This window comes from Hyperolius riggenbachi, chromosome 8, assembly GCF_040937935.1.
Source record: "Hyperolius riggenbachi isolate aHypRig1 chromosome 8, aHypRig1.pri, whole genome shotgun sequence".
Classification (NCBI taxonomy): domain Eukaryota; kingdom Metazoa; phylum Chordata; class Amphibia; order Anura; family Hyperoliidae; genus Hyperolius; species Hyperolius riggenbachi.
Genome location: NC_090653.1, coordinates 298,389,077 through 298,417,058, shown reverse-complemented (window position 1 = coordinate 298,417,058; position 27,982 = coordinate 298,389,077). Strand labels below are relative to the sequence as shown.

The 27,982-nt window shown below is 47.5% G+C and overlaps 1 protein-coding gene across 4 annotated transcripts in view; it reads right to left on the bottom strand.

The window, feature by feature from the left end:
• Positions 1-27,982, bottom strand: part of ADAMTS13 (ADAM metallopeptidase with thrombospondin type 1 motif 13) — a 115,139-nt gene that overhangs the window by 40,477 nt on the left and 46,680 nt on the right. For all 4 annotated transcript variants that reach the window (XR_011023252.1, XR_011023251.1, XM_068249215.1 and 1 more), the window contains exons 15-21: positions 21,450-21,530; positions 21,075-21,256; positions 18,744-18,879; positions 16,128-16,257; positions 14,937-15,116; positions 10,391-10,580; positions 2,718-2,832 (exon numbers count right to left, since the gene is read on the bottom strand). Coding sequence is in view for 2 of the 4 variants with exons in the window: in XM_068249215.1 (XP_068105316.1) it covers positions 2,718-2,832; positions 10,391-10,580; positions 14,937-15,116; positions 16,128-16,257; positions 18,744-18,879; positions 21,075-21,256; positions 21,450-21,530 (1,014 nt within the window). In the remaining 2 variants the exon portion in view is untranslated. The remainder of the gene's footprint in view (positions 1-2,717; positions 2,833-10,390; positions 10,581-14,936; positions 15,117-16,127; positions 16,258-18,743; positions 18,880-21,074; positions 21,257-21,449; positions 21,531-27,982) is intronic.

Sequence of the window (27,982 nt, the reverse complement as noted above, 5' to 3'; positions counted from 1 at the left end):
CCCCTTTGAAGGCTTGCAGTATAAATACCAGGTTGTCCCAGGATCCTTTGCTGGTCATGATGGTTTGTTCCTGGTAACACCTGGAGTGTCAGCCTTGCTATTGTTTGCAAAAGATTATAATAATAATAATAATAATAATAATCCAAACATTTGTATAGCGCTTTTCTCCTGTCGGACTCAAAGCGCTCAAGAGCTGCAGCCACTGGGACACGCTCAAGAGGCCACCCTGCAGTGTTAGGGAGTCTTGCCTTGAACTCCTTACTGAATAGGTACTTGACCTAGCCAGGATTCGAACCCTGGTCTCCCATGTCAAAGGCAGAGCCCTTAACCAGTACACTTTCCAGCCACTTATCTTAGAGTATTCCTGGGGACTGCACTAGGCATCCCTCTAGTGCAGTCAGGTTGCATTACTTGTATTGCCTTGTTCTGTTTCTCTGCCTCGATTGTCTTGTCGCCAGCGGCGGTCGACAGGAAATCGTTCTGTCTGTCTGGGAGTGTAGGCCAGAGCTGCGGTTGCTACTTGCTGCTCCATCTGTCTGGATTGCATTCACCCTAGTGGTAGTGGCAGTGCTTCCTTCTGTATTCTGCCTTGGGGGTGCTAACCAGAGCAGCGGTTGCTACTGGTAGCCCCATCTGTTTGTCTGTCTGGATCGCATCCGCTCTAGCGGTAGCAGCGGTGGTTCCTTCTCTCTGTCTGGGAGTGTAGGCCAGAGCTGCAGTTGCTGCTGGCTGCTCCATCTGTCTGGATTGCATTCGCCCTAGTGGTAGTGGCAGTGCTTCCTTCTGTATTCTGCCTTGGGGGTGCTAACCAGAGCAGCGGTTGCTACTGGTAGCCCCATCTGTTTGTCTGTCTGGATTGCATCCGCTCTAGCGGTAGCAGCGGTGGTTCCTTCTATATTCTGCCTTAGGGGTGCTAGCCAGAGCAGCGGTTGCTACTGGTAGCCCCATCTGTCTGTCTGTCTTGTCTTGTACGACGCTTGCTGTAGGCTCAGTGAGGTATTCGTTTAGCAAGCGTTCGTGTTCTCTATTTCGTGTTTGTGTACTTTGGTTAGTTAGGGTGGCACGCTTATCACTGGGCGCCTAACGCGCGGTGATCGTGTTGCGAATGAGTGCGGTGTTCGCGTTTAGCTGGCGTTTGTTATTTTCCTTGATGTTCTTATTGTTGTTGCTTGCTGTGCCTTTTGCTACTCTCGTGCTCTGTCCTGCTCAGTCTTGTGTCTGTTGGCAATCGCCAGTCAGGCGATTGCATTCATACTTTGTTTCTGCTGATGCGTGTTCACCGTCGCTGGGTGGCGACTAGCTTGTTGGACACACATTCATTCTGTCCCTGTGCTCTTTCTTTATACTTGTGCTCGGTCTAGTTCAGTCTTGTGTCACTATTGGCAATCGCTACACCTGCGATTGTGTTCCCACTTCATTTCCGTTGTTGTGCGTTCACCGTCGCTGGGTGGCGACTAGATTGGTGGACACATTCATTCTATCTCTGTGCTTACTCATTCTTGTTTCGCTGTTCGCAATCGTCATCTCTTGCGATTGCGTTCTCACTTGGTTTCTGCTGTTGTGTGTTCGCCGTCGCTGGTTGGCGACTAGATTGGTGGACATACATACATCCTGTCTCTGTGCTCTCTCTCTTTAAGGGCTATCTTGCCCTGCATTGCTTCCCCTCGTACAATTCCTATCTGGCATCTGTGGCAGTACAGAGGGGTTGTTCCTTTGTTCTCCACAGCTCCATCTGCCGGCAGGAATTCCCCTCTACAGGTGCATTGCACCGCAGCTGGGTTCTCTCAGATTATACGCTTGTGGAAGATTCCCGCAGTGCCAGCGCGCATCCTGTGCGCTGACCACGGAAATAATTACACAATCGTTACAGAGGGATTCTGGGAGTGTAGGACTGGTGGGGTTTCCTCATCAAACTGTCTGGTGGGGATGGGCTTCTGAGTTTTGACTGAAACAGATGCTAGCTGTGCACCTGAGGACTGCAGTGGTGGTGGTGGTGGGGGGCGGGGGGGTTACCCTTGCTGCGGCCTCCAGCCTTTGCGTTCCAAATTGTGTTCCATTGCTCCGTTACCTCCAATTCTCACCTGTGCCACAAGCAACAGAACATAGACCCTTCTGTGGGCTCCACAAGTAACAGAACATGGACCCTCCTGTGGGTTCCACAAGTAACAGAACATGGACCATCCTGTGGGTTCCACAAGTAACAGAACATGGACCATCCTGTAGGTTCCACACAAACACTTCTGAGATAGGCGTGAGTGAGATGGACATTTTAGAGCCTTACAGGGTGTGATCCTCAGAAGATAGTATTAATATCAGGACAAATTCTCACCTGTGCCACAAGTAACAGAACATAGACCCTCCTGTGGGTTCCACAAGTAACAGAACATGGACCCTCCTGTGGGTTCCACAAGTAACAGAACATGGACCCTCCTGTGGGTTCCACACAAACACTTCTGAGATAGGCCTGAGTGAGATGGACATTTTATAGCATTACAGGGTGTGATCCTCAGAGCATAATAATATCAGGACAAAGTCTCACCTGTGCCACAAGCAACAGAACATAGACCCTCCTGTGGGTTCCACAAGTAACAGAACATGGACCCTCCTGTGGGTTCCACACAAACACTTCTGAGATAGGCCTGAGTGAGATGGACATTTTATAGCCTTACAGGGTGTGATCCTCAGAAGATAGTATTAATATCAGGACAAATTCTCACCTGTGCCACAAGTAACAGAACATGGACCCTCCTGTGGGCTCCACACAAACACTTCTGTTTTGTTCCCTAAGGGGGTGCTGCTTATGAGAGGTGCATCTCCTCTTACTGAAGGTATCTGGAATAAATGGATAAAGTACCAATTTAAACCAAAATGTCTTCATAACACATAGTAATAGAAAGGTGAAACTGCAACCAAGCATTCCAGTAACCTAAAAAATGTTTTTGAATGATTCTGTCGATGAATCGCAACTGTTGCTTTTAGCAAATAAGGTGAAAATGTTGTTAGATTTTCACATTGAAAATTCTATTTTCATTTTCAATGTATTTTTCACAATATGGTCAATGAAATATAAATGCGACAGCGAATTACGCCTTTTAACAGAAAAAAGCTGCGAAAACAGCAGAAAAACTTGCCAAAAAATCCTCCCAAAGTATTATATAATGATTTTTGGTGGTGAAGTCAAATATTTCATTATTTTCAAAAAAATTGACGTGAAAAAAATATCATAAATTTTCTCTCATCAGAGGCACCCCAAAAATGATTGTGACTTTAAAAATATAGAACTTGCATTTTGTAGCTACACCTAGACAGGGCTGATTCTTAACCCAAACAATGCCCCATATGCAATTCAATTTTTCTCCTCAGTTCTCTCCCAGGTGAGATTTTTAAACTTGTCAATAAAATGCATCTTAAACCAGCAGCAAGCAAACAAATACTCCAAATAACTTTGATAATACCTTTTCACCAGACTTTTGATACTTTTTCCATTACAAAATGCTAAAAAGTTATTTTAAATTGAAGATTCAAATTTATCTACTAGGAGAAAACTCAGGCGAAACAGTGAATTGCATATGTCCCATATTATCTCTCCAGAGGCGTCCGAGCCATTAGGCAGCTATAAATTTTCGCCTAAGGCGACAGGAAGAGGCAAGGGCGCTTCTGCACTGAGTAGTGAGAGAAGAAATGCCTCTCAGCTGACTCAGGTGTCAGTTTACACAGCAGCAGCGGGGCTGACTGGACTTCAGCTCAATGATTCAAAGAACCACAGTAATGAATGAGTCAGTGAGAGAAGGCACTCATCCTAGTCAGGGATCCGAGGAGTACAGCATCATCAGCTCCTGAGTCCGACTCCTGAGAATTCAGTCCCTCTCTCTCTGCTACTGCTAACTGCGTGGATGTAGAGACTGTGTAGCAGCCAGGCATTGACTTCCCCCCAGGCCGCCTTTCATTCAATGATTTAGGGTTGGTCCTGTGTCTGCTGTATTCAGGTTTGTTGATGTAAGGCAATGTAAAACACTAGGCTAGCTGATAAAAGTGCAATTAGAGGGCAGGCTAGCTGGTAAATATACACAGCATGATGTAGAACTCTGGAGGGTCAGTGGGAAAAAAATCTGTCTGGTCTCTCTCCATTGTTATAATGACTGCATGTGCAGATAAGGTCTTAAACAGGTTGAAAAGTTTTGACAGTCCCTAGACTCCAGGAGGGCTGCTTGCTGACTTGTGTAAGAGATTGGCAGGGACAGCAGTCCTATTACCAGCAACTAGTCTCTGTGTAATGTGGGACTGCAATACAGATAAACTGCTCCATCTCAGGCTATTCTCAGTCTCACTCCACTCCTCCTATCTCTGTATGTGTATAGTGTATGTCTACTGTGTGCTGTGTATAGTGTGCTCTCTGTGTGTGTGTGTGTGTGTGTGTGTGTATGTTGTGTGCAGTGTGTGTACTGTGTGTGTGTGTGTGTGTGTGTGTGTGTGTGTGTGTGTGTGTGTGTGTACTGTGCTGTGCGTGTCTAAAGTGTGTGTGTGTGTGTGTGTGTGTGTGTGTGTGTGTACTGTGTATAGTGTGTATGTTGTGTGCAGTGTGTGTACTGTGTGTGTATGTTGTGTGCAGTGTGTGTACTGTGTGTGTGTGTGTGTGTGTGTGTGTATAGTGTGTGTACTGTGCTGTGCATGTCTAGTGTGTGTGTGTGTGTGTGTGTGTGTGTACTGTGTATAGTGTGTATGTTGTGTGCAGTGTGTGTACTGTGTGTGTGTGTGTGTGTGTACACTGTGTGTGTGTGTGTATAGTGTGTGTGTGTGTACTGTGTGTGGTGTGTGTGAGTGCATGCCGCAATAAGTATATTTTATGGTGAAACGCTCTGCTGCATAACAACTATTTTCTGGTGAACCCATGCCGCAATAAGTACATTTTCTGGTGAAACGCTGCTGCATTATGATTTTCGGGGGTCTTGGGGGTGGGGTTCACCACAGGAGTGGTGTTCACCATGAGGGGTGCGGGGTATGGGACTGGGGGCAATCACGGGGAGGGGGGGGGGGGTGCCACAGGATTTCTCGCCTGGAGTGACAAAATGGCTAGAGACGCCCCTGTATCTCTCCTTACTTGTCTCTCATCTAAAAGTAAAAAGAATTAGATAAACAAATAAATCCCAGTTGTTTCTGACTGACTTAACTTTTCTTACATTATTTTTGATACTTTTTTTTCTTGCTTCTTGAGTGCTTAAAGAGAACCAGAGATGAAGCACCCTCTTGTATTTTACCTTATAAATCAGTGGGAACATGACAGTAAACACCTAATCTGCTCTTTGTTTCATGGTTCTCTGTGTAATCTGACTGTTATCACCTCTGATAAAAATCCCCGACTGAGCACTCAGTCTAGCTTTGCTACGGAAAGATTATAGCTGAGTCTGTCTTCTCCGGTGTCTTTTCAAGCCCAAGCCTGCCCCCTTGTGGCTCTGCTATAATGACTCAGGTATAATAATTCCCTGCAAAGCCAGACTGAATGCTCAGTCCGGGATTCTTATCACTGCTGATAACAGACACTTTTAGCAGTGAGGATGAAACAGAGAGTATGGTAAGTGTTTTCTCTAATGTTCTTACTGATATATATGGTAAAATACACAAGGGTGCTTCGTCTCTGGTTCCCTTTAAGATGTTTTATAAATCACTAGTGACCAGGCCCGGATTTACCTCACAGGAGCCTATAGGTACAGATGTCCTGGCACCTTAGACTTCACTAGAGATGGGCCGAACCTCAGATTTTAGGTTCGCGAACCCGATTCGCGAACCTACCGCGAACTTTTGTGAACCGCAATAAACTTCAATGGAGAGGCGAACTTGGAAATTTAAAAAAAATTATGGTGGCCACAAAAGTGATGGAAAAGATGTTTCAAGGGGTCTAACACCTGGACGGAAACATGGTTCAGTGGGATACACGTCAAAAGTCTCAATAAAAATCCTAGATTTGATAAAAACCACTGTTTTAAGGTCAGAAATCTCATTGAATGTTGAATTGCAGGCCTACACTGCTTTACAACATCAGGAAGTGTAATCTTTTTTCTCTCTCTCTCTCTCTCCTTCCCTCCTCCTCCTCCTCCTCCTCCTCCTCCTCCGGGAGGGTCTTGTCTTCCAGGAAATTGTAAGATTTCAAAAGCCAGCTTACATACATTGGCCGGGAATCGAACCCATGTCTAGTGCTTGGTAGGCAGCTCTCCTCACCGCTATACCACCACCAACACTACATGCTGAAGCCAGCCTAACATGCACCATTATGATATATCCAGGAGAAAAATGAGCTTGCTTAGGGATTTGTAGGATGTCAAACTCCAACTCACATACATTGGCCAGGAACTGAACCCAGGCCTACCGCTCTGTAGGCTGCTATCAGAGCCGTCTCACCACCAGGCAGCTATAAATTCCTGCCTGGAGCGGCAGGAGGAGCCAGGAGCACTGCTGAGAGTTGAGAGAATAAATGCCTCTCAGCCCACTTAGGTTTCAGTTTACACAGCAGCAGCTAACAGCAGCGCCTGACTGGACTCATAACTGGATTCACTGACTGATTAATTCAGTTCCTTCAGCTCAATGATTCAAAGAACCACAGTACTGAGTCAGTGAGAGAAGGCTCGGAGTACAGCATCAGCTTCTGAGTCCTGACTCTTCACTCTGATTCACTGATTCATTCAGTTCCTCTCTCTCTGCTACTAGTAACTGAGTGGATGTAGAGACTGAGGGTAGCAGGATTAGCAGTCAGGCATGGACTGCCCCCCAGGCTGCCTTTTATTCAGTGATTTAGGGATGGTCTGGTGTATTCAGTTTGTTGTTGTACAGTGATGTGAAATACTAGGCTAGCTGATAAAAGTGCAATTAGAGGACAGGCAAGCTGGTAAATATACACAGCATGATGCAGAACTTGCCTGGAGGGTCCGTGGGCAAACATTTGTCTGGTCTCTCCCCATTGTTATAATGACTGCATGTGCAGATATGGTGTTAAACAGGTTGAAAAGTTTTGACAGTCCCTAGACTCCAGGAGGACTCCTTTTTGACTTGTATGAGAGACTGGCAGTGACAGGAATCCTATTACCGGCAACTAGTCTCTGTGTAATTTGGGACTGCAATACAGATTAGCTCTCTGCTCCATCTCCTGCTATTCTCCTTTAGACTGTAAGCTTGCAAGGGCAGGGCTCTCTCCCCCTTTTGTGTCTTGGAAATCATTATACATTTTATTCATCATGTTATTTTTATCACTGTCATTACCACTTCTGTATTTTGTATTCTGTATGCTGTATCATTTTTTTGTATTTTGTCACTAATTATGTATCTTGTATATTAGTGTACACCATTGTCTGTATTATGTACCCTATGTTTGTTTCTTACTTTGTACAGCGCCACGGAATATGTTGGCGCTTTATAAATCAATAATAATAATTCTCAGTCTCACTCCACTCCTCCTCTCTCTGGGCTAGTGCACGACAAAATCGCAATAGCAATCGCTAGCAATTTGCAAATGCGACTTGACAATTTGGGCTGAGGCTGCCATGATAATGGGCCTCAAGTCTATGTTTCCCCACAGGCCAAAAGGTCCCAGTCCTCCCCTGGTAGCAGCATAGTGTGTGTGTATAGTGTGTGTGTGTGTGTGTGTGTGTGTGTGTGTGTGTGTGTGTATATAGTGTGTATATACTGTGTGCTGTGTGTGTATAGTGTGTGTGTGTGTGTGTGTGTGTGTGTGTGTGTGTGTGTGTGTGTGTGTACTGTGTGTGTGTACTGTGTGCTGTGTGTGTATAGTGTGTGTGTACTGTGTGCTGTGTGTGTATAGTGTGTGTGTGTGTGTGTGTGTGTGTAGTGTGTGTGTACTGTGTGTGTGTACTGTGTGTAGTGTGTGTATGTGTGTGTGTGTGTGTGTACTGTGTATAGTGTGTGTGTGTGTGTGTGTGTACTGTGTGTGTGTGTACTGTGTGTGTGTGTGTGTGTGTGTGTGTACTGTGTATAGTGTGTGTGTGTGTGTGTGTGTGTGTGTGTACTGTGTATAGTGTGTGTGTGTGTGTGTGTGTGTGTACTGTGTATAGTGTGTGTGTTGTGTGTACTGTGTGCATGTGTATATTGTGTGTGTGTGTGTGTGTACTGTGTATAGTGTGTGTGTTGTGTGTACTGTGTGCATGTGTATATTGTGTGTGTGTGTGTGTGTGTGTATGCCGCAATAAGTATATTTTATGGTGAAACGCTCTGCTGCATTACAACTATTTTGTGGTGAACCCATGCCGCAATAAGTGTAATTTCTGGTGAAACGCAGCTGTATTATGATTTTCGGGGGTCTTGGGGGGTGGGGTTCACCACAGGGGTGGGGGGTATGGGGCTGGGGGGCAAACACGGGGGGGGGGGGGGGGGTGCGCACCACAGGATTTCTCGCCTGGAGTCACAAAATGGCTAGAGACGCCCCTGGCTGCTATCCTAACCATCATACCACCAACACAACACACTACAATGCTACATGCTGAAGCCAGCCTAGCATGTACCATTGTTATATATCCAAGAGAAAAATAAGCTTGCTCAGGGAATGGTAGGATGTCAAAAGCCAACTCACACACATAGCATGCTGAAGCAGAAAAAAATGATCAGATTTCTATGATCAAAAAAAAAAAAAAAAAAGGAATAATGAATCTTGTATGGTCACCTTAAAAGTTGTGAAATAAACTGGCCATAAACTATTCAATTATCGCTCAAATTTGTTTTCAATCAATATGATGATCGATAAAAAGGGTTAAAGTCAATCAAAAGATAGATCTGTAATGTTGGTTTTTAGTCTGTCATAAAATAAATGATCATAATATCAATTGTGATATTGATCAAAATTTGGATCGTAGTCCAAAGTCCAATTTGCTAAAATCTGATGTTGAGTTAACATCAGCTGGACACTGCTGGACACCGGCAAAATTCCTTGGATTATTTCTCACAAAGACATGGCAATCGGCCATCTTGGACTTTCTCCAAAGACTTGCGATTCCCGCATGGACTACTAATAACGGTATTTTAACTGTACATTAAGACATTCTCTTTCATCTCTACTCTCTTTCTATCAAACCGATCTGTTCTGCTGGACAGGTATATTTATCTGTGGGCTAAAGTATGCTGTATGTGTATGTAGTTTTAGAATAAAACTAACGATTTTATCATTCAGTCTTGTGCCGGTTCTGGTCATCTGATTGCTGCTACAAAGAATCTGCCCTCTGAGGAATCATACTACCGCATTGATTTATTATTTTCTTATAAAGTGTCATTTTGCTAGTTAGGTTGTAAATAACCGTTTCCTTTTTTTCTAGGAATAGCTAGCGGGAGTCTCTTTCCTCCCCTAACACGAGAGAGTGGTGACAGTGAAATTACCCGATTTCCAGCATGAAATCAATATTTTTAGTTTACCAATTGTACATACAATCGGGATTGTACATGTATGGGCACCTCCAACCAATCTTAACCATTTACTACGCACACAGTGAATCTACCTCCAGAAGTGTCTAGTGCATGAGACCTGCATGGCAACAGTGGCCTAGTAATACGGGATTGGTGAGTGATTGTCACATTACATATTGTCAACAGCATTGCGACCAATCTTTAGCGTCAGTCTGGTCACCGTACGTCCTACTATCGGGTGCGACTATTGCCCGAATGCTAACGGGAGCAGATTAGACGGGATTAGCACGCTCTGTCACATTACTACCTTCTGACGATCCAGCAACGGGTCTTTTAATGTCTTTTAGAAGGGATCGCGGGGCTGGATTGTCACACATAACATCAACTGAAAACAATGGAGTGATAGTTGAATAGTGTATAGAGGGATAGATCATGAGATCAGACAGATAAGGGGCTTCATTCACTAAGACAAATAGCATGCCTTATCAAAGTTAACATGCCTTATCAGAGTAGCACAGCGAGTGCTACGAACCTGCAGGGGCTCAGGGCAGGATGAGTGGAGTTGCCAATTAGCAGGCATAAGTTCGTAGCGCTCGCTATGCTACTCTGATAAGGCATGATAACTTTGATAAGGCGTGTTATCTCTGATAAGGCGTGTTAACTCAGATAAGGCATGCTATTTTTCTTATTAAATCGAGCCCATGGAGTAATCACTTCTATAGATACTTTGATTACCAAATCATTATTCATCAACACACTGTTCCCTATCCCCTTTTTCCACCTCTGACACTGTAGTTGCCTTTGGCAGGTTTTGGTGCGCCGTATCAATTGTTATGTATAGCGTGCTTGGGGGGTCCAATGTAAAACTTGCACCGGGGCCCACAGCTCCTTAGCTACGCCACTGCGACAGAAAATGCTATAAGCCATTTCCCAGCAACTGTGGAAATGTTTAGTGATTATCCGGCGCTGCGGTTTTATAGCGCAGCGCACTCACTTTGTCCCAGCCGAGGGGGCACACGCTGACCACACACGGGACGTATTCTGGAGGCTTCTCCTGCTTCTCACACTTATCGTCTTCCACGATGGCGTCCAAGCCGGACTGAGACTGGACGCAGGAGACCTTCTGCTTCGCCGTCCCTGAACCGCAGATCGCTGCGCAGAGCCCCGCCTCCGACACCTCCCACCTGCACGGAACAAAGATGGAAGATTACAGATGATGGAAGTCACAAAAAGCAAAACGAGAGCCCAATAGTGTAATATGTTAAGATGAGGTACAATATAATTAAATTGGTGTATATACTCACAAGCATGGGTTACCACAAAGGCAACCACTGTACAGGCAAGTGGGGCAAATTAACCTGACCCCACTCAGGTTCAAAAGTCGTTCTCCGTAGACAGGAAAGGAGTTGCACCTCTCTACCAAGGGTGGACTAGATAATAGAATGAAATCAGGAACAGAGGCGCCAATAATAGGATAAAATACAATAAAATATGTTAAAAACTGATTAAAAGGAGGAGGTGGTGTGGACTTACCTTCTCATTCAGTACACACAAAATCTTTAGACTTGAACAACAATAATTTATTTGAATGCTCCAAAAGTGTAACGCGTTTTGCAGGATCAAACCTGCTTCATCAGGCAAATAGTAGGAGCATAAAAACTAGATCAGGTCTAAGGACAAGCCAAGTGCCTGTGTCTTGGCTTGTCCTCAGACCTGATCTAGTTCACCACTATCTCATCCTTTTAATCAGTTTTTAACGTATTTTATCCTGTATTGGCTCCTCTGTTCCTGATTACAGATGATGGAAGAGTGACTTCGGAGGGGCCAGAGTTCACTGACTCATTTTATTTAGAACAAATAACAGGTCGGTAGAAGTACTTATGATAGAAATGGGGGAACAGGGCTGGGCCAAGGCGAGGGAGGCTCCAGCCTCAGGGTGCAGTGTAGGAGGGGCACACACAAGGCCAGGCCAAGGCAGAGGTGAGGGAGGCTCCAGCCTCAGGGCGCTGTGTAGGAGGGGGCGCCGGGCCGAGGCAGAGGCGAGAGAGGCTCCAGCCTCAGGGCGCAGTGTAGGAGGGAGCGCAGGGCTGAGGCAGAGGCGGGAGAGGCTCCAGCCTCAGGGAACAGTGTAGGAGGGGCACACACAAGGCCAGGCCGAGGCAGAGGTGAGAGAAGTTCCAGCCTCGGGCGCAGTGTAGGAGGGGCGCACACAAGGCCTGGCCGAGGCAGAGGTGAGAGAGGCTCCAGCCTCAGGGCGCAGTGTAGGAGGGGGAGCACAGCTCACTCAGCTATCATTCCCCTATAGTGTTTGAAGAAGAGAGAAAAAAGAAACGGGGATACGTGGCAGTGACTGCAAGCCAGATAACTAGAGACTAAGGTGTTGGGGGCCCTGGGGGTGCCTCATAGTCTAATAGCAATCAGTGTGTGACGCCTCGGGTGGGAGGGATGGGGAGGGGCCTCTTAGTGTAATAGCAATCAGTGTGTGACGGCTCGGGTGGGAGGGATGGGGAGGGGCCTCTTAGTGTAATAGCAATCAGTGTGTGACGGCTGGGGTGGGAGGGATGGGGAGGGGCCTCTTAGTGTAATAGCAATCAGTGTGTGACGGCTGGGGTGGGAGGTATGGAGGAGGGGCCTCTTAGTGTAATAGCAATCAGTGTGTGACAGCTGTGGTAGGAGGGATGGGGAGGGGCCTCTTAGTGTAATAGCAATCAGTGTGTGACAGCTGGGGTGGGAGGGATGGAGGAGGGGCCTCTTAGTGTAATAGCAATCAGTGTGTGACGGCTGTGGTAGGAGGGATGGGGGAGGGGCCTCTTAGTGTAATAGCAATCAGTGTGTGACGGCTGCGGTGGGAGGGATGGAGGAGGGGCCTCTTAGTGTAATAGCAATCAGTGTGTGATGGCTGGGGTGGAGGGATGGGGAGGGGCCTCTTAGTGTAATAGCAATCAGTGTGTGACAGCTGGGGTGGGAGGGATGGGGAGGGAGGGGCCTCTTAGTGTAATAGCAATCAGTGTGTGATGGCTGGGGTGGGAGGGATGGGGGAGGGGCCTCTTAGTGTAATAGCAATCAGTGTGTGCCGGCTGGGGTGGGAGGGATGGAGGAGGGGCCTCTTAGTGTAATAGCAATCAGTGTGTGAAGGCTGGGGTGGGAGGGATGGAGGAGGAGTCTCTTAGTGTAATAGCAATCAGTGTGTGACAGCTGGGGTGGGATGGAGGAGGGGCCTCTTAGTGTAATAGCAATCACTCAGTGTGTGACGGCTGTGGTAGGAGGGATGGGGGAGGGGCCTCTTAGTGTAATAGCAATCAGTGTGTGACGGCTGGGGTGGGAGGGATGGAGGAGGGGCCTCTTAGTGTAATGGCAATCAGTGTGTGACGGCTGGGGTGGGAGGGATGGAGGATGGGCCTCTTAGTGTAATAGCAATCAGTGTGCGACGGCTGTGGTAGGAGGGATGGGGGAGGGGCCTCTTAGTGTAATAGCAATCAGTGTGTGACGGCTGGGGTGGGAGGGATGGAGGAGGGGCCTCTTAGTGTAATAGCAATCAGTGTGTGATGGCTGGGGTGGGAGGGATGGGGGAGGGGCCTCTTAGTGTAATAGCAATCAGTGTGTGACGGCTGGGGTGGGAGGGATGGAGGAGGGGCCTCTTAGTGTAATAGCAATCAGTGTGTGACGGCTGTGGTAGGAGGGATGGGGGAGGGGCCTCTTAGTGTAATAGCAATCAGTGTGTGACGGCTCGGGTGGGAGGGATGGAGGAGGGGCCTCTTTGTGTAATAGCAATCAGTGTGTGACGGCTGGGGTGGGAGGGATGGAGGAGGGGCCTCTTAGTGTAATAGCAATCAGTGTGTGACGGCTGGGGTGGGAGGGATGGAGGAGGGGCCTCTTAGTGTAATAGCAATCAGTGTGTGACGGCTGTGGTAGGAGGGATGGGGGAGGGGCCTCTTAGTGTAATAGCAATCAGTGTGTGACGGCTGGGGTGGGAGGGATGGAGGAGGGGCCTCTTAGTGTAATAGCAATCAGTGTGTGACGGCTGGGGTGGGAGGGATGGAGGAGGGGCCTCTTAGTGTAATAGCAATCAGTGCGTGACGGCTGGGGCGGGAGGGATGGAGGGGCCTCTTAGTGTAATAGCAATCAGTGTGTGACGGCTGGGGCGGGAGGGATGGGGGAGGAGCCTCTTAGTGTAATAGCAATCAGTGTGTGACGGCTGGGGTGGGAGGGATGGAGGGAGTGGCCTCTTAGTGTAATAGCAATCAGTGTGTGATGGCTGGGGTGGGAGGGATGGAGGGGCCTCTTAGTGTAATAGCAATCAGTGTGTGACGGCTGGGGTGGGAGGGATAGGGAGGGGCCTCTTAGTGTTATAGCAATCAATGTGTGACGGCTGTGGTAGGAGGAATGGGGGAGGGGCCTCTTAGTGTAATAGCAATCAGTGTGTGATGGCTGGGGTGGGAGGGATGGGGGAGGGACCTCTTAGTGTAAAAGCAATCAGTGTGTGACGGCTGGGGTGGGAGGGATGGAGGGGCCTCTTAGTGTAATAGCAATCAGTGTGTGACTGCTGGGGTGGGAGGGATGAAGGGGCGCACATTGGTGTCTCAGCCTTGGGTGCTGGAGGACCTTGTCCCGGCTCTGTGGGGGAGAGTCACAAAATGTACATTCTAATTATCTCTCCATATTTATGTTTATCCAGTAGCAATAGAGTGTTGTACTGTGTCAGCCATCAGTAAAGCAATAAGCTGTGAAGCAGGATGATACAATTCATTATAGAGGTAAAGGAGGAAGCCAATGGATCCATTGCAGACTGACCAATGTGAATTGCACCTATCTATAACATAGTAGTCATTCACTCTCAGTTTTGCGATGCAGTAAAATGGACACAAAACGTCCGTATTACTCAGGTTGGAATACAGTCTAGGCTGACGTAATCAGCGCTGCCTTATTTCAGTAGTCAGAGCTGCTTCTCAGACCAGAAAACCACCTCCAGGCAGCAGCTAGTGATGTCACTTTGTACACTCCTCCAGACAGTGGGCGTGTCTCTGACCATCCCGTATGAGCAACCAGCAGGCTGAATTCCGGTCAGAGAGACATCTGTTACATGGAGGGAATTAAACACATGTAACAGTTATGGGGAGGCTAATGAATCCTCAAATAATCCTCATCCTAAAACTGTAAAAAAAAACTCTCCTAAGCTGATTATACTGGCATAATAGAGATAAATCTGGTAAAAACCAGAAGGAGGGATGGCATAAAGTCAGGTATCCTCCAACTGAGAACTGTTATAGATATGCTATCCTAGCAGACAACCGCTTCTGACTGCAGGGAATACATAAAAAAGGTTGTTCACATAGTTTAGCTCTCCGGGACACAAAAACACTGTGTCATTGAGCAGAGACTAAACAATAAATCTACTTTTTAAAGTTTTTAAACATAACACAAAATGGTGTGATATAAAAAAGTAATTTTTAGGAGTTGGAGGATAAATACGATTGTTCATCTCATCATTGTATTTTCACTTAGTGTTCACTTTAAATAGCAATTCCATCTTACGGACTTACCTGGCTGGGCAGGGCTCTAGGTTACAGGAAATGAAGGATTCTGGCCTCGGAGAGCGGGTACACTGCCAGTCTGGCATGCCCACCTCCATATTGTCCTGACTTTGGATGCACCGCACTGTCCTGGTCATCAGTCCCCCTCCGCAAGGCAAGGTACATGCTGAAGAATTCTGAACGTCCCACCTAAAGCGGAGAAGAGACAAAATGAAGAACAAGAGAGGCTAAAAGGTTCAAATATTACTCGATTTTCCTGTTTGTTCTACCATCTGATTTGATCATTTTACTGGACAGGGGAGAATCAATTATGTTCCATTCTGCTTGATCTATAGAAATTGGCCCACATTAGCCCACATTGACACATTTACTCGACTGGGCAGGATGGAAACTATCAGTAGATTGTAAAGGAATCAGCTAATCATGTTCACATGATTTCAGTTAACTCAGAATGGATTTTTAGTGTCAGAGCATGGAGGCACAACATCGTTCAGATCGATTAGTGAAGGAGAATCCCCAGGATCTGGCTTGCAGTATGTGGGCTACTAGCATACCTCCCCTGCCACACCCCTGATCACCCCTAGTCACGCATACCATAAAGATTTTATAAGAAAAATATGTTGTTTTATAACTCAAACCACACTGGTCCTTTCTATCCTGGCTCATTTTCCTTCATAGTAACATTTGAAAATTAGTAATGTATCAATTTAAAGGTTGGGATTGGAAATAAAGTTCAGAGTCAAACACATTTTTTAGTAGAGAAATATACATATTTACATAGAAAGAGGGACAAAGTCCTGATAGACGGACAAATGAGGAGGAAAGGGGGGACAGAGGGACACGGCACCCAAAGAGGGACAGTTGGGAGCTATGCTACTAGTAGATCGAGTTTTGATAGAACATACTGTTTTTTATCACCTAATAAAGTTGACCACTTAATCGCTCAATGGTAAATTGAGTAATGTACCTAAAGGTACCTAAAGACCTTCTCCACATCACTGAGGACTATAAGCAACCAGAGAGTATGGTTACTGTACACAACATGAAGATAATCTGATATTTCAGATGCAGAATGCCCAGTCTGGCCCATCTTATATGTGAATTGCTTCAGAAATGGACATTATTCAGGCAATAACGTCATGGTTTGTACGCAGAAAGGTCCACTTCCACAGCCACCATCCGTGGAGTTGATAGCTGTACCTTGGAGGACAGAGGGCATCTCCACAAGGTTCCTGGGATGCTCCGAGGACCTCCGAGTCATTGCAGAACTTGTATTCTGCCGGCTGCTGAAGAACGCGGTCAAAACATTCTTGGGTCACTTTGCGAAAACCTGGAAGACAGAAGAGGAACACAGAACCATGAAGACACCCAATGAGGTCCAGGCAGAGCATCCTCCTTTGTTGTGGCTACCAACTTGGTGACATCTACAAACTCTTTAAGAAATGAAGGGCCTGGAATCAGTTTTGAGTGGAGATTTGGATCTTTGTTAGGTTGTTACTACTGTCGGCCCCCTAGCTAGAGAAATTGTCCTTCACTTCCTACTTCTGGTGACCAGAGTTGGTCAATGATAACTTAAAAATCGTGGCTTTTGTATGCAGATTGGCATTGGACCAATGAGATCACCAGGAAATGCATCTGATTGACCCTGCTCCAAGCTACATAACATTTGCATGGAATTAGCCCGCAAACTGGAATTATAAACATCTCATTGACCATCCTTACTGGAGACTTCCCGGGATCTCATGGAAGCTCTGGTGGCCATCGGAAGAGAGGTTGTATCATTTGCTCAGTCTATTTACTGTCTCTCCTCCCCCACTGGGGAGATTCGCCCCAATATCTGTCAGGACAGGCCACAAGGACAGTATTGCTAGATGGAGACAAGACCAGAAATGATCAAAAATGTTTCTCTAAAGCCTCGTATACTATGACAACCGCTGCCGCTCGTAATGAACAAGGAACGACGTGTCGGGACAGTATCTTTAGAAAAGAGAGACAACGACTGCCAACACTTATCATCCACGTAGGGCGATAAAATCTGCCAGATCCATTAGGATTATAATCGTTCGAAAGACATTCACATCAGATGATGATAAATGATCGCTAAATTCACAATCCTGCATGTATCTACTTGCATATTTCTGGGTCCTGTTTTCCAACCAATCGTCTTGCAGAGATGGATAAGGCCCTAGGCAAGGTAGTAGATTTGGGGCAACCTTGCGGTCTTTTTGGCAAGTTGAAGTGGTGAGAGGACAGAAAAGGTGGCTGGTAGACCCCCTTGACTCCCACTTGGGCCCCAGGTACCTGCCTAGCTTGCCTGGTGGGTGATCCTGCTCTGCCTCTTGGTGCAGTCTCAAACGTGCTATGTTGCCTTCAGACATCTCTGATTCAGCACATTATCGCCAGGGATTGTACGAGTTTTGCAGACAGTAATCGAGCGAGTGTATGAAGCTTTACCTCTAGATTTTATCTGAGTTCCCAACAACTTGCGAAGCAGAAAGGAAATTTGTCTGAGAGTTCAGGGAGCGATCTGAGAGGCGCAGGAGACGGAGGTTAAAGCACCACTATCGCGAAAAAGTGTAAAATGTAAAATAAATGTAATGCATTGCATACAAATAAGAAGTGCATTTCTTGCAGAGTAAAATGAGCCATAAATTACATTTCTCCTATGTTGCTGTCACTCACAGCAAGTAGCAGAAATCTGACATTACCGACAGGTTTTGGGCTAGTCCATCTCTCCATAGGGGATTCTAAGCATAGCTTTTATTATCTATAAAGACATTCCCTAAAAAAGATTTATACAAAGATGCTGGCCAGCCTCCCTGCTCACCGTACACTTTTATGGCAATTGGATGGAGCAACTGCCATTTACTAAGTACTTTTTCATATTAAAAAAAACCTGAGAATTCCTCATGCAGATGAGCTAGTCCAAAACCTGTCGGGTTATCTCAGATTTCTACTCCCTACTGTAAGTGACAGCAACATAGGAGAAAAGCAATTTATGGCTCATTTTACTCCGGGAAAAATGTATTTCTTATTTGTATATGTTTACATGTACTTTAAATTGAACGATTTCCACGATAGTGGTCCCTTAACATCCTGGCCCCCCTACTGCCTGATCATAAGTTCTGCTCATTGTGGAGTAAGGGCCAGGGCCGGCCCGTCACTTTTTGCCGCCTGAGGCAAATTTGGCAGAGCTGCTGCCGCCCCCCCCCCCCCCCCCCCCCGTCCGGGGGGGGGGGGGGGGGGCGGCGGCCGAGCCGGAGGGGTAGCGGGCAGGTCGGGGGTATTGTGCCTAGCGGTGGGGAGGGGGGGTCGGACCCCCCCTCCCTCGCCTGGGTCCCCCGATCTGCGCTCCCCTCCAGCCTGTAATTAGTAAGCTGCTGCCAGATCGTAAGAGGCACGGGCGGGGAGGACTCACCTTTTCCGCGTTCCATCGTGCGCTCCACTGACGTCACTTACTGCATCGCCGTCCACTTACAATACAGTGGGCGGCGATGCAGGAAGTGACGTCAGTGGAGCGCACGATGGAACGCGGAAAAGGTGAGTCCTCCCCGCCCGTGCCTCTTCTGGCAGCAGCTTACTAATTACAGGCTGGAGGGGAGCGCAGATCGGGGGACCCAGGCGAGGGAGGGGGGGTCTGACCCCCCTCCCCACCGCTAGGCACAATACCCCCGACCTGCCCGCTACCCCTCCGGCTCGGCGGCCGGCCCCCCCGGGCAGGTGCCGCCCTTTGAAGTTTGCCGCCTGAGGCAAATGTTTCACCCCGCCTCATGAGCGGGCCGGCCCTGAGTAAGGCAGAAGGTTAGTCCCACTCACCTCCCCCACAGGTGGCTGAGCAGGGTCCGGGGAAGGGAGACCACCCATACAAATGAGCCTTCTTGGGAATGAAATAACTGAAGACGATGTCGGGATTTGTAATCTCTCCGTATTCTGGTCCGTATTTTCTGTACACCTACAAAAAAGCAAATAAAAACAAACCTTTGACAAAATTTAGGGCTGAAGACATTTTACATACAATAAACAAAACATACATTTAATATAATTATGCATAAAATGTTTGTAAAAAGCACAAATAGGAGTTTGGCCTAATTAAAGGGGAACTATGGCGAAAAATTGTAAAATTTAAAATATGTGCAAACATAAACAAATAAGAAGTAAGTTTTTGTTCCAGAGTAAAATGAGCCATAAATTACTTTTCTCCTATGTTGCTGTCACTTACAGTAGGTAGTAGAAATCTGACAGAAGTGACAGGTTTTGGACTAGTCCATCTCTTTATAGGGTATTCTCAGGGAGTTATTTATTTTCAAAAGCACTTAGTGAATGGCAGTTGCTCTGTCCAACTGCCAAAACACTGTGCAGCGAGCAGGGAGGCCGGCCAGCATCATTGTTTAAAACCTTTTTAGGGAATATCTTTATAAAGAATAAAAGCCTTGCTGAGAATCCCCTATGAAGAGATGGACTAGTCCAAAGCCTGTCACTTCTGTCAGATTTCTACTACCTACAGTAAGTGACAGCAACATAGGAGAAAAGTAATTTATGGCTCATATTTAAAATTTTTCAACTTTTCGCCATAGTGCCCCTTTAAATAAGGAAAACACCTGCTGCACCAGCATCTCCTCCTTATCGATCTCCAGCTGACTGCTCACTCCTCTGAAACCACTCCTCCCTACTAGAGATTGAGAGCTGCGGAGGTGTGGCTTCATCTGACAGAACAGCCACTCACCTCTCTGCCTGCCCATGTGACTGAAGGGGAAGTTGTTCAGTCGGAGTGGAAGTGAGCAGGCAGCTGTGGGTAAATGAGGAGGAGATGAGGACATGTGAATTGGTTAGGCAGATATTTTCCTTTTTTACTCTGCTAAGCTTATTTTTTAAGGTATAATTAATTTAAAATCACGCCCTATCTTAAAGAGAATCTGTATTGTTAAAATCGCACAAAAGTAAACATACCAGTGCGTTAGGGGACATCTCCTATTACCCTCTGACACAATTTCGCCGCTCCTCGCCGCATTAAAAGTGGTTAAAAACAGTTTTAAAAAGTTTGTTTATAAACAAACAAAATGGCCACCAAAACAGGAAGTAGGTTGATGTACAGTATGTCCACACATAGAAAATACATTCATACACAAGCAGGCTGTATACAGCCATCCTTTTGAATCCCAATAGATCATTTGTGTGTTTCTTTCCCCCTGCAGCTATCTTCCACTGAAGTGTCAGGCTGTTTCTTCCTGCAGAGTGCAGACAGCTCTGCCTGTATGTAACTCCTCAGTATGTGAAAGCCCAGCCAGCTCAGAGGAGTATTTATCCAGCTTGTAAAAGATAAGAGAGAAGAGAGAAGCTGCCCTAATCTAAATAACACACAGGCAGTGTGCAGAGAGGGGCCTGGAGGGGGGAGATGCATCACAGAACCACAACACTGAAGAACTTGGCAGCCTTCCAGACACAGGCTGACAAGTCTGACAAGAGAGAGATAAGTTGATTTATTACAGAGACTGTGATAGTAGAAAGTGCTGCAGTAAGCCAGAGCACATTAGAATAGCTTTTGGAACTTGTAGGATGATAAAAAACAGGATGCAATTTTTGTTACGGAGTCTCTTTAATTATCTTATGTCATTAATCCTGGTTTTAGCATCAGAAACACTCCCTATATCTATATATTGCTATACATTGTTAAACAACCCCGCCCTACCAGTGATGTCACAGACAAGGCTGTTAATTATGCAGATTTCTCCTCCCAGAGCATTGTGGGAGATCGGGGCCCATATGCAATTCACTTTTTCACCTGAGTTTTCTCCTAGGAGAAACATTTTCATTTTTGATTTAAAATAACCTTTTAGCACTCTGCAATGGAAAAAAGTATCAAAAAGTAGGGAAAAGTACTATAAAATTATTTTGAGTATATTTTTGCTTGCTGGTGGTTTAAAAGGTATTATATTGACAAGTTTTAAAATATCACCTGGGGGAAAACTCAGGTGAAAAGTGAATTGCATATGGCCCCGGGTGTTGTGTCTGTTCACTTCAGAAGAAACAGTACAAACATTCCACAGAGCTGCACCTGACAGTACTAAAGAGGTCTCCACCTGTGATAAATGTAAGAATTTATATCTAACGTGTTCTGGAAGCAGTTAGGGGATTTGAGTCATTCCGCACCTGTATTTCAATGTCTGAACTGGTGGGTCCATCGATGAGGATTTCTTCTCGGCTGGGCAGCTTGTCGGGGGTTGGAAACAAGCGATACTCCGTCCGGCGGTCCTCGAGGACGGAGGGGTGAGTGACGTTTAAAGAGATACTGTGTTTTCCGGCCACGATGTACGCGGATCCCTCCTTTACAGCTGGACAATAACAGAAATAAAACACACAAAAGCCTCTTTCCTTCCCTAAATGTCACAAATGACGTCAATACGTTAAATAATACAAAGAGAATATACACTAATGGTAAAGTCACCAAACATTCCACTGGGAACCGACGCCCACTGACAACCCCAGCCAGAGAGGATTCTGGGACAGCTCGTCATTCTTTCTTACCCATGTGAGTAAACAGAGGCTTCTGATTGGTCACTCTGACTGATGTGGCGCCAGCAGGGACCGTCAGGAAGGTGACGTAATCTATAAAGTGACAACATGAAAACACATTAGGCAAATCAATGAAAGATGTTGATATTCTATCTCACGGAGCACACACATTACAATCGTGGGCACGCTCGGGAATTGCACCTCGTTTGCCACGTTCGTGTTTTTTGCCACAATTTTAAATCTCTCAAGAGATTGCTTTTTTTCTGCACGATGCACTTGTCTCCGTTTTCGATGCATTACACATACAATCTGAAAAATTGTGATTAATGACGGTCTGAAAACCCAAAACAAACACAGAACACTGGAAACACCCAGAAAATCGCTAACAGCGGTGTGCTCCCAGCCTGAATGCCTATAAATATTCTCTGAAATCGTCATTCTGCAGCTACCAGAACTGTTTGGGGAAATTTGCTGGAAACCATGGTAACAAAATGCTGTTTGGTGTAAAAGATGCCAAGAATTGTCTGCACAAAGCTGAAAGTAAGAATGTGTGGCTCCCTATGTACCCGATACAGCTTCGCTGGCTTTATTATGCTGAAACATATGGGGTGAAGAATCATCACATCCATTGGGATGTTGGCTCTGCATAGTGTTGGGCGAACAGTGTTCGCCACTGTTCGGGTTCTGCAGAACATCACCCTGTTCGGGTGATGTTCGAGTTCGGCCGAACACCTGACGGTGCTCGGCCAAACCGTTCGGCCATATGGCCGAACTAAGAGCGCATGGCCGAACGTTCCCCGAACGTTCGGCTAGCGCTGTGATTGGCCGAACGGGTCACGTGGTTCGGACCCGAACGCGCTCTGATTGGCCGAACTGTCACGTGGTTCGGGTAAATAAATACCCGAACCACGTCATATCTCCGCCATTTGTCTGTGGGTTTAGCTTTGGGTAGGCAGGCAGGGTAGTTCGCGCTCCAGCCACGCTAGCCAGGGTCCCCCCCAGTCATTGTGTGTCACTGCTGGGAACAGTAGTACACCGCTCGTTCAGCCACACTATATAGCATTCTGTGTACTGTTCTGTGTCTGCTGGGAACAGTGGTACACCGCTCGTTCAGCCACACTATATAGCATTCTGTGTACTGTTCTGTGTCTGCTGGGAACAGTAGTACACCGCTCGTTCAGCCACACTATAAAGCATTCTGTGTACTGTTCTGTGTCTGCTGGGAACAGTAGTACACCGCTCGTTCAGCCACACTATATAGCATTCTGTGTACTGTTCTGTGTCTGCTGGGAACAGTAGTACACCGCTCGTTCAGCCACACTATATAGCATTCTGTGTACTGTTCTGTGTCTGCTGGGAATAGTGGTACACCGCTCGTTCAGCCACACTATATAGCATTCTGTGTACTGTTCTGTGTCTGCTGGGAACAGTGGTACACCGCTCGTTCAGCCACACTATATAGCATTCTGTGTACTGTTCTGTGTCTGCTGGGAACAGTAGTACACCGCTCGTTCAGCCACACTATATAGCATTCTGTGTACTGTTCTGTGTCTGCTGGGAATAGTGGTACACCGCTCGTTCAGCCACACTATATAGCATTCTGTGTACTGTTCTGTGTCTGCTGGGAACAGTAGTACACCGCTCGTTCAGCCACACTATATAGCATTCTGTGTACTGTTCTGTGTCTGCTGGGAATAGTGGTACACCGCTCGTTCAGCCACACTATATAGCATTCTGTGTACTGTTCTGTGTCTGCTGGGAACAGTGGTACACCGCTCGTTCAGCCACACTATATAGCATTCTGTGTACTGTTCTGTGTCTGCTGGGAACAGTAGTACACCGCTCGTTCAGCCACACTATATAGCATTCTGTGTACTGTTCTGTGTCTGCTGGGAATAGTGGTACACCGCTCGTTCAGCCACACTATATAGCATTCTGTGTACTGTTCTGTGTCTGCTGGGAACAGTAGTACACCGCTCGTTCAGCCACACTATATAGCATTCTGTGTACTGTTCTGTGTCTGCTGGGAATAGTGGTACACCGCTCGTTCAGCCACACTATATAGCATTCTGTGTACTGTTCTGTGTCTGCTGGGAACAGTGGTACACCGCTCGTTCAGCCACACTATATAGCATTCTGTGTACTGTTCTGTGTCTGCTGGGAACAGTAGTACACCGCTCGTTCAGCCACACTATATAGCATTCTGTGTACTGTTCTGTGTCTGCTGGGAACAGTAGTACACCGCTCGTTCAGCCACACTATAAAGCATTCTGTGTACTGTTCTGTGTCTGCTGGGAACAGTAGTACACCGCTCGTTCAGCCACACTATATAGCATTCTGTGTACTGTTCTGTGTCTGCTGGGAACAGTAGTACACCGCTCGTTCAGCCACACTATATAGCATTCTGTGTACTGTTCTGTGTCTGCTGGGTACAGTGGTACACCGCTCGTTCAGCCACACTATATAGCATTCTGTGTACTGTTCTGTGTCTGCTGGGAACAGTAGTACACCGCTCGTTCAGCCACACTATATAGCATTCTGTGTACTGTTCTGTGTCTGCTGGGAACAGTAGTACACCGCTCGTTCAGCCACACTATATAGCATTCTGTGTACTGTTCTGTGTCTGCTGGGAATAGTGGTACACCGCTCGTTCGCCACTGTATAGCATTGTGCTCTGTGTCGCTTCTGGGAATAGTGGTACACCGCTCACCCGTCACTGTATAGCATTGTGCTCTGTGTCACTGCTGGGAATAGTGGTACACCGCTCACCCGTCACTGTATAGCATTGTGCTCTGTGTCGCTGCTGGGAATAGTGGTACACCGCTCACCCGTCACTGTATAGCATTGTGCTCTGTGTCGCTGCTGGGAATAGTGGTACTGTATAGCATTTCTGTACTGCCACTGTACTGCTGCCAGTCAGCGTGTACTGTAAGGATAAGTGAAATGAGGAAGAAATCCGGTGAAAGAGGGAGGGGCAAGGGAAGAGGTGTTTCCCCTGACGGTTCACGTACAGGCCACAGGGGAGCACCCAAGAAAACCCACTCAATACCGCCCATGTTGTCCAGGACAACAACCCTCACAAATCCAAAAGAACAGGACCAGATAATTACTTGGATGACCTCTCAAGCGTCCAGCAGTGGGTTAAGCAGCACCAGCACATCACGCACGAGGTCCGAGTCCTCAGCCAGTTACAAGGAGCCAGTGGGCACAAAGCTGACACAACCGGCAGCGACACCACGCACACAACTGCCAGATAACCAGTCCGATGAATTACCTCAGGACACAATGGGGTATTCGCAGGAGCTATTCCCAGCCCAACAAACTTCCACCTTTCAAAGGTCAATGGAGGAACAGCCAGAAATGTTGTGCCTGGATTCACAACCGTTAACTGTGGGAAATGCACCGCGCACTGAAATACAAGGCGAGTCCGAAGAGGACTCGGAAACCCAAATCCCAGAGCAATTTGGGCAGGAGGGGTTGCAATTGCAGGAGGTCGGCCGACAAGATCTGGAAGACGACGTTGGAGTGTGCTGCGCAGAGGTTGTTGTGGGGAGCTCTACTCCACGGCGGTGGCCCACAATGACATATGACGAGTTTGAGGAGATGGAAGAGGAGGGTATGGACAATGTGGACAGAGACCCAGATTTTGTTTGTGAACGAGAACATCGCCGTCGTAGCAGCAGCACAGATGAGTCTGTTGAAGAACCCACTGCTGCACGAGTTCGCCTTGTGCCACAAGGTAGGCGGCGCGCAATTTCAGGCACCACAAGCGTGGAAGTTCAAGTGAGAGGCAAAAGAGGAGCAAACAGAAATCGCCAGCAAGGAGGCAGGTGCTCCAAAGTCTGGGCTTTCTTTGAAGACTGCACTGAGGATGTTACCATGGCGATTTGCAAGGTGTGCAAGACCCGCCTGAGCAGGGGGAAAAATATTAACAACCTCTCCACCACCAGCATGAGCCGTCACATGCTATCCAAACATCCCACTCTTTGGGCAAACGCGTCAGGACAGGGTACCAGAAACAACACTGCCTCCCTTGGGTTCACCAGACCCGCCTCAGCAGCAGCAGTAGCCCAGCCATTGCGTGGTTCACAACATTCACAAACATCAGACGACGCTGACACTGTCACTTTCCGGAGTAGTGCTCTTGAGGTCTCCCAGTGTTCATCAAACACAACAACCAACAGCCCTTCCGTGTGCAGCGCTACGGTTCAGTTGTCTGTGTCGGAGATGTTTGAGCGCAAGAGGAAATTGCCAGCAAATGACCCCCGGGCCGTGGCAGTAACAGCCAGCATAGCCAAGCTTCTGGCCTGCGAAATGCTGCCATATCGATTGGTGGAGACAAACAGCTTCAAGGGCATGATGTCAGTGGCCATCCCACGTTACGTGGTTCCCAGCCGCTACCACTTTGCACGCTCTGCAGTGCCTGAGTTGCATGAGCACGTGGTCAGCAAAATAACCCGAAGCTTGAAGAATGCCGTTGCCTGCAAGGTTCACCTCACCACTGACACCTGGACGAGTGCGTTCGGCCAGGGTCGATACATCTCCCTTACCGCGCACTGGGTGAACCTTGTGGAGCCTGGCAGCGATTCCTCACCTGCTACGGCACGGGTGTTGCCCACGCCACAAACAGCTGCACCGCCGTCCCTCCCACTGGATAACAGCAGCACCTACCTCTCTGACTCCTTCTCCTCCAACGCATCTCAAAGCTGTACCTCATCCGGAAACGCTAACCCAGCAGCAGTAGGATCGTGGAAGCAGTGCAGCACAGCTGTTGGCATGCGTCAGCAAGCGTTGCTGAAGCTCATCTGCCTTGGGGATAAGCAGCACACAGGGGAGGAAATTTGGAGGGGAATAAAGGAACAGACGGATTTGTGGCTGGCACCGCTGGACCTGAAACCGGGCATGGTTGTGTGTGATAATGGGAGTAATCTCATTCGCGCTTTAAGGTTGGCTAAGCTGACACACATCCCTTGCCTGGCGCACGTGATGAACCTAGTAGTTCAGCGGTTCCTGAGGACATACCCAGGCGTGCCCGATCTGCTGTTGAAGGTGCGTCGAGTGTCCAAACATTGTAGAAATTCCAGTACTGCTTCGGGGGCACTCGCCAAGATGCAGGAGCGCTTCAATCTCCCCCACCATCGCTTGCTGTGTGATGTCCCTACGCGCTGGAATTCTACGCTGCACATGCTAGCCCGCTTTTGCGAGCAGAAGAGTGCAGTGGTCCAGTACATGACGGCGCAGTACCGAGGCGCATCCGGCCAGCTGCCAAGCTTCTGTGGATCCGATTGGGCCAACATGTTGGACCTCTGCCAAGTCCTCCAAAATTTTGAGCAATCCACGTTGCTTGTGAGCAGTGACAACTCTTCAGTCAGCATTACCATACCACTGCTGTGTTTACTGAAGAGGTCGATGTTAAAAATCAAGGAAACAGCTGTCATGATGCAACTGGGGGAATCTGAAGGAGAAAACGATCAGCGTGATGGTACCAACATCAGGCCATCCGCCTCAGGGAACGCTGGCCCCAGCAGCTATGACGAAGAAGAGGAGGAGGAACAGCTGGAGTTGGAGCAGGAATTTCATGCCACCACTGACGAGGGCCAGAGCGGTGCACGTTGGACTTCCACAATTCAACGCGAATGGTCAGCAGAAGCAGACCAGGAGGAAGGTGACGACTATGATGCATCACAACAACTATCACAACGCTCACAAGAGGATGATGAGGATTCTGGTAGGACTCTGGCACACATGGCTCAATTCATGCTAGACTGCATTGAACGTGACCCACGCATTGTGCGCATTCTGGACAACACCAATTACTGGGTTTATACCCTTCTGGATCCACGGTACAAACACAATGTTCCAAAACTGCTTGAAGAAAGAGTCAGACAGGTCAAAATGGAAGAATACCAGCAGGCCCTTGTGGAGACTTTAGAGAGGAGATTGACATCCTCCCCCTCCTCTAGCCAGTTGTACGCAGACAGACTGACTTCCGCAAACCCAGGACGACCAGGAGGGCAGCAAACAACGCAAGCCGCAGCTAGTACCCAAAAGGGAATGGTATCGGCAGTGTCCTTGGAGTGGGAAAATTTTCTGACACCCATGCAGCCGCAGCCCACTGAACAGCAAGCGTGCAGATCCACCTCCAACACCGATCGCCTGGAGAAGATGGTCAAGGACTACATGTCAGATGGCGTAGCTGTGTCGAACCATCCATCTGCACCCTTCAACTATTGGGTATCGAAGCTAGACACCTGGCACGAACTGGCAATGTACGCAATAGAGGTGCTGGCTTGCCCGGCAGCCAGCGTTATGTCGGAACGCTGTTTCAGTGCTGCCGGAGGCATCGTCACAGATCGGCGTATCCGCCTCTCTACAGAAAATGCAGACCGTCTGACTCAAATTAAAATGAATCAATCCTGGATTGGAAATGACTACGCAACACTCCAGGACCCCAACCAAGTAACATGACCAATGAACATCTGGGATGGTGTTGCGTTTCCGGGCCCTGTTTATTGAACCTCTCATCTGTATTACATTTATGACTG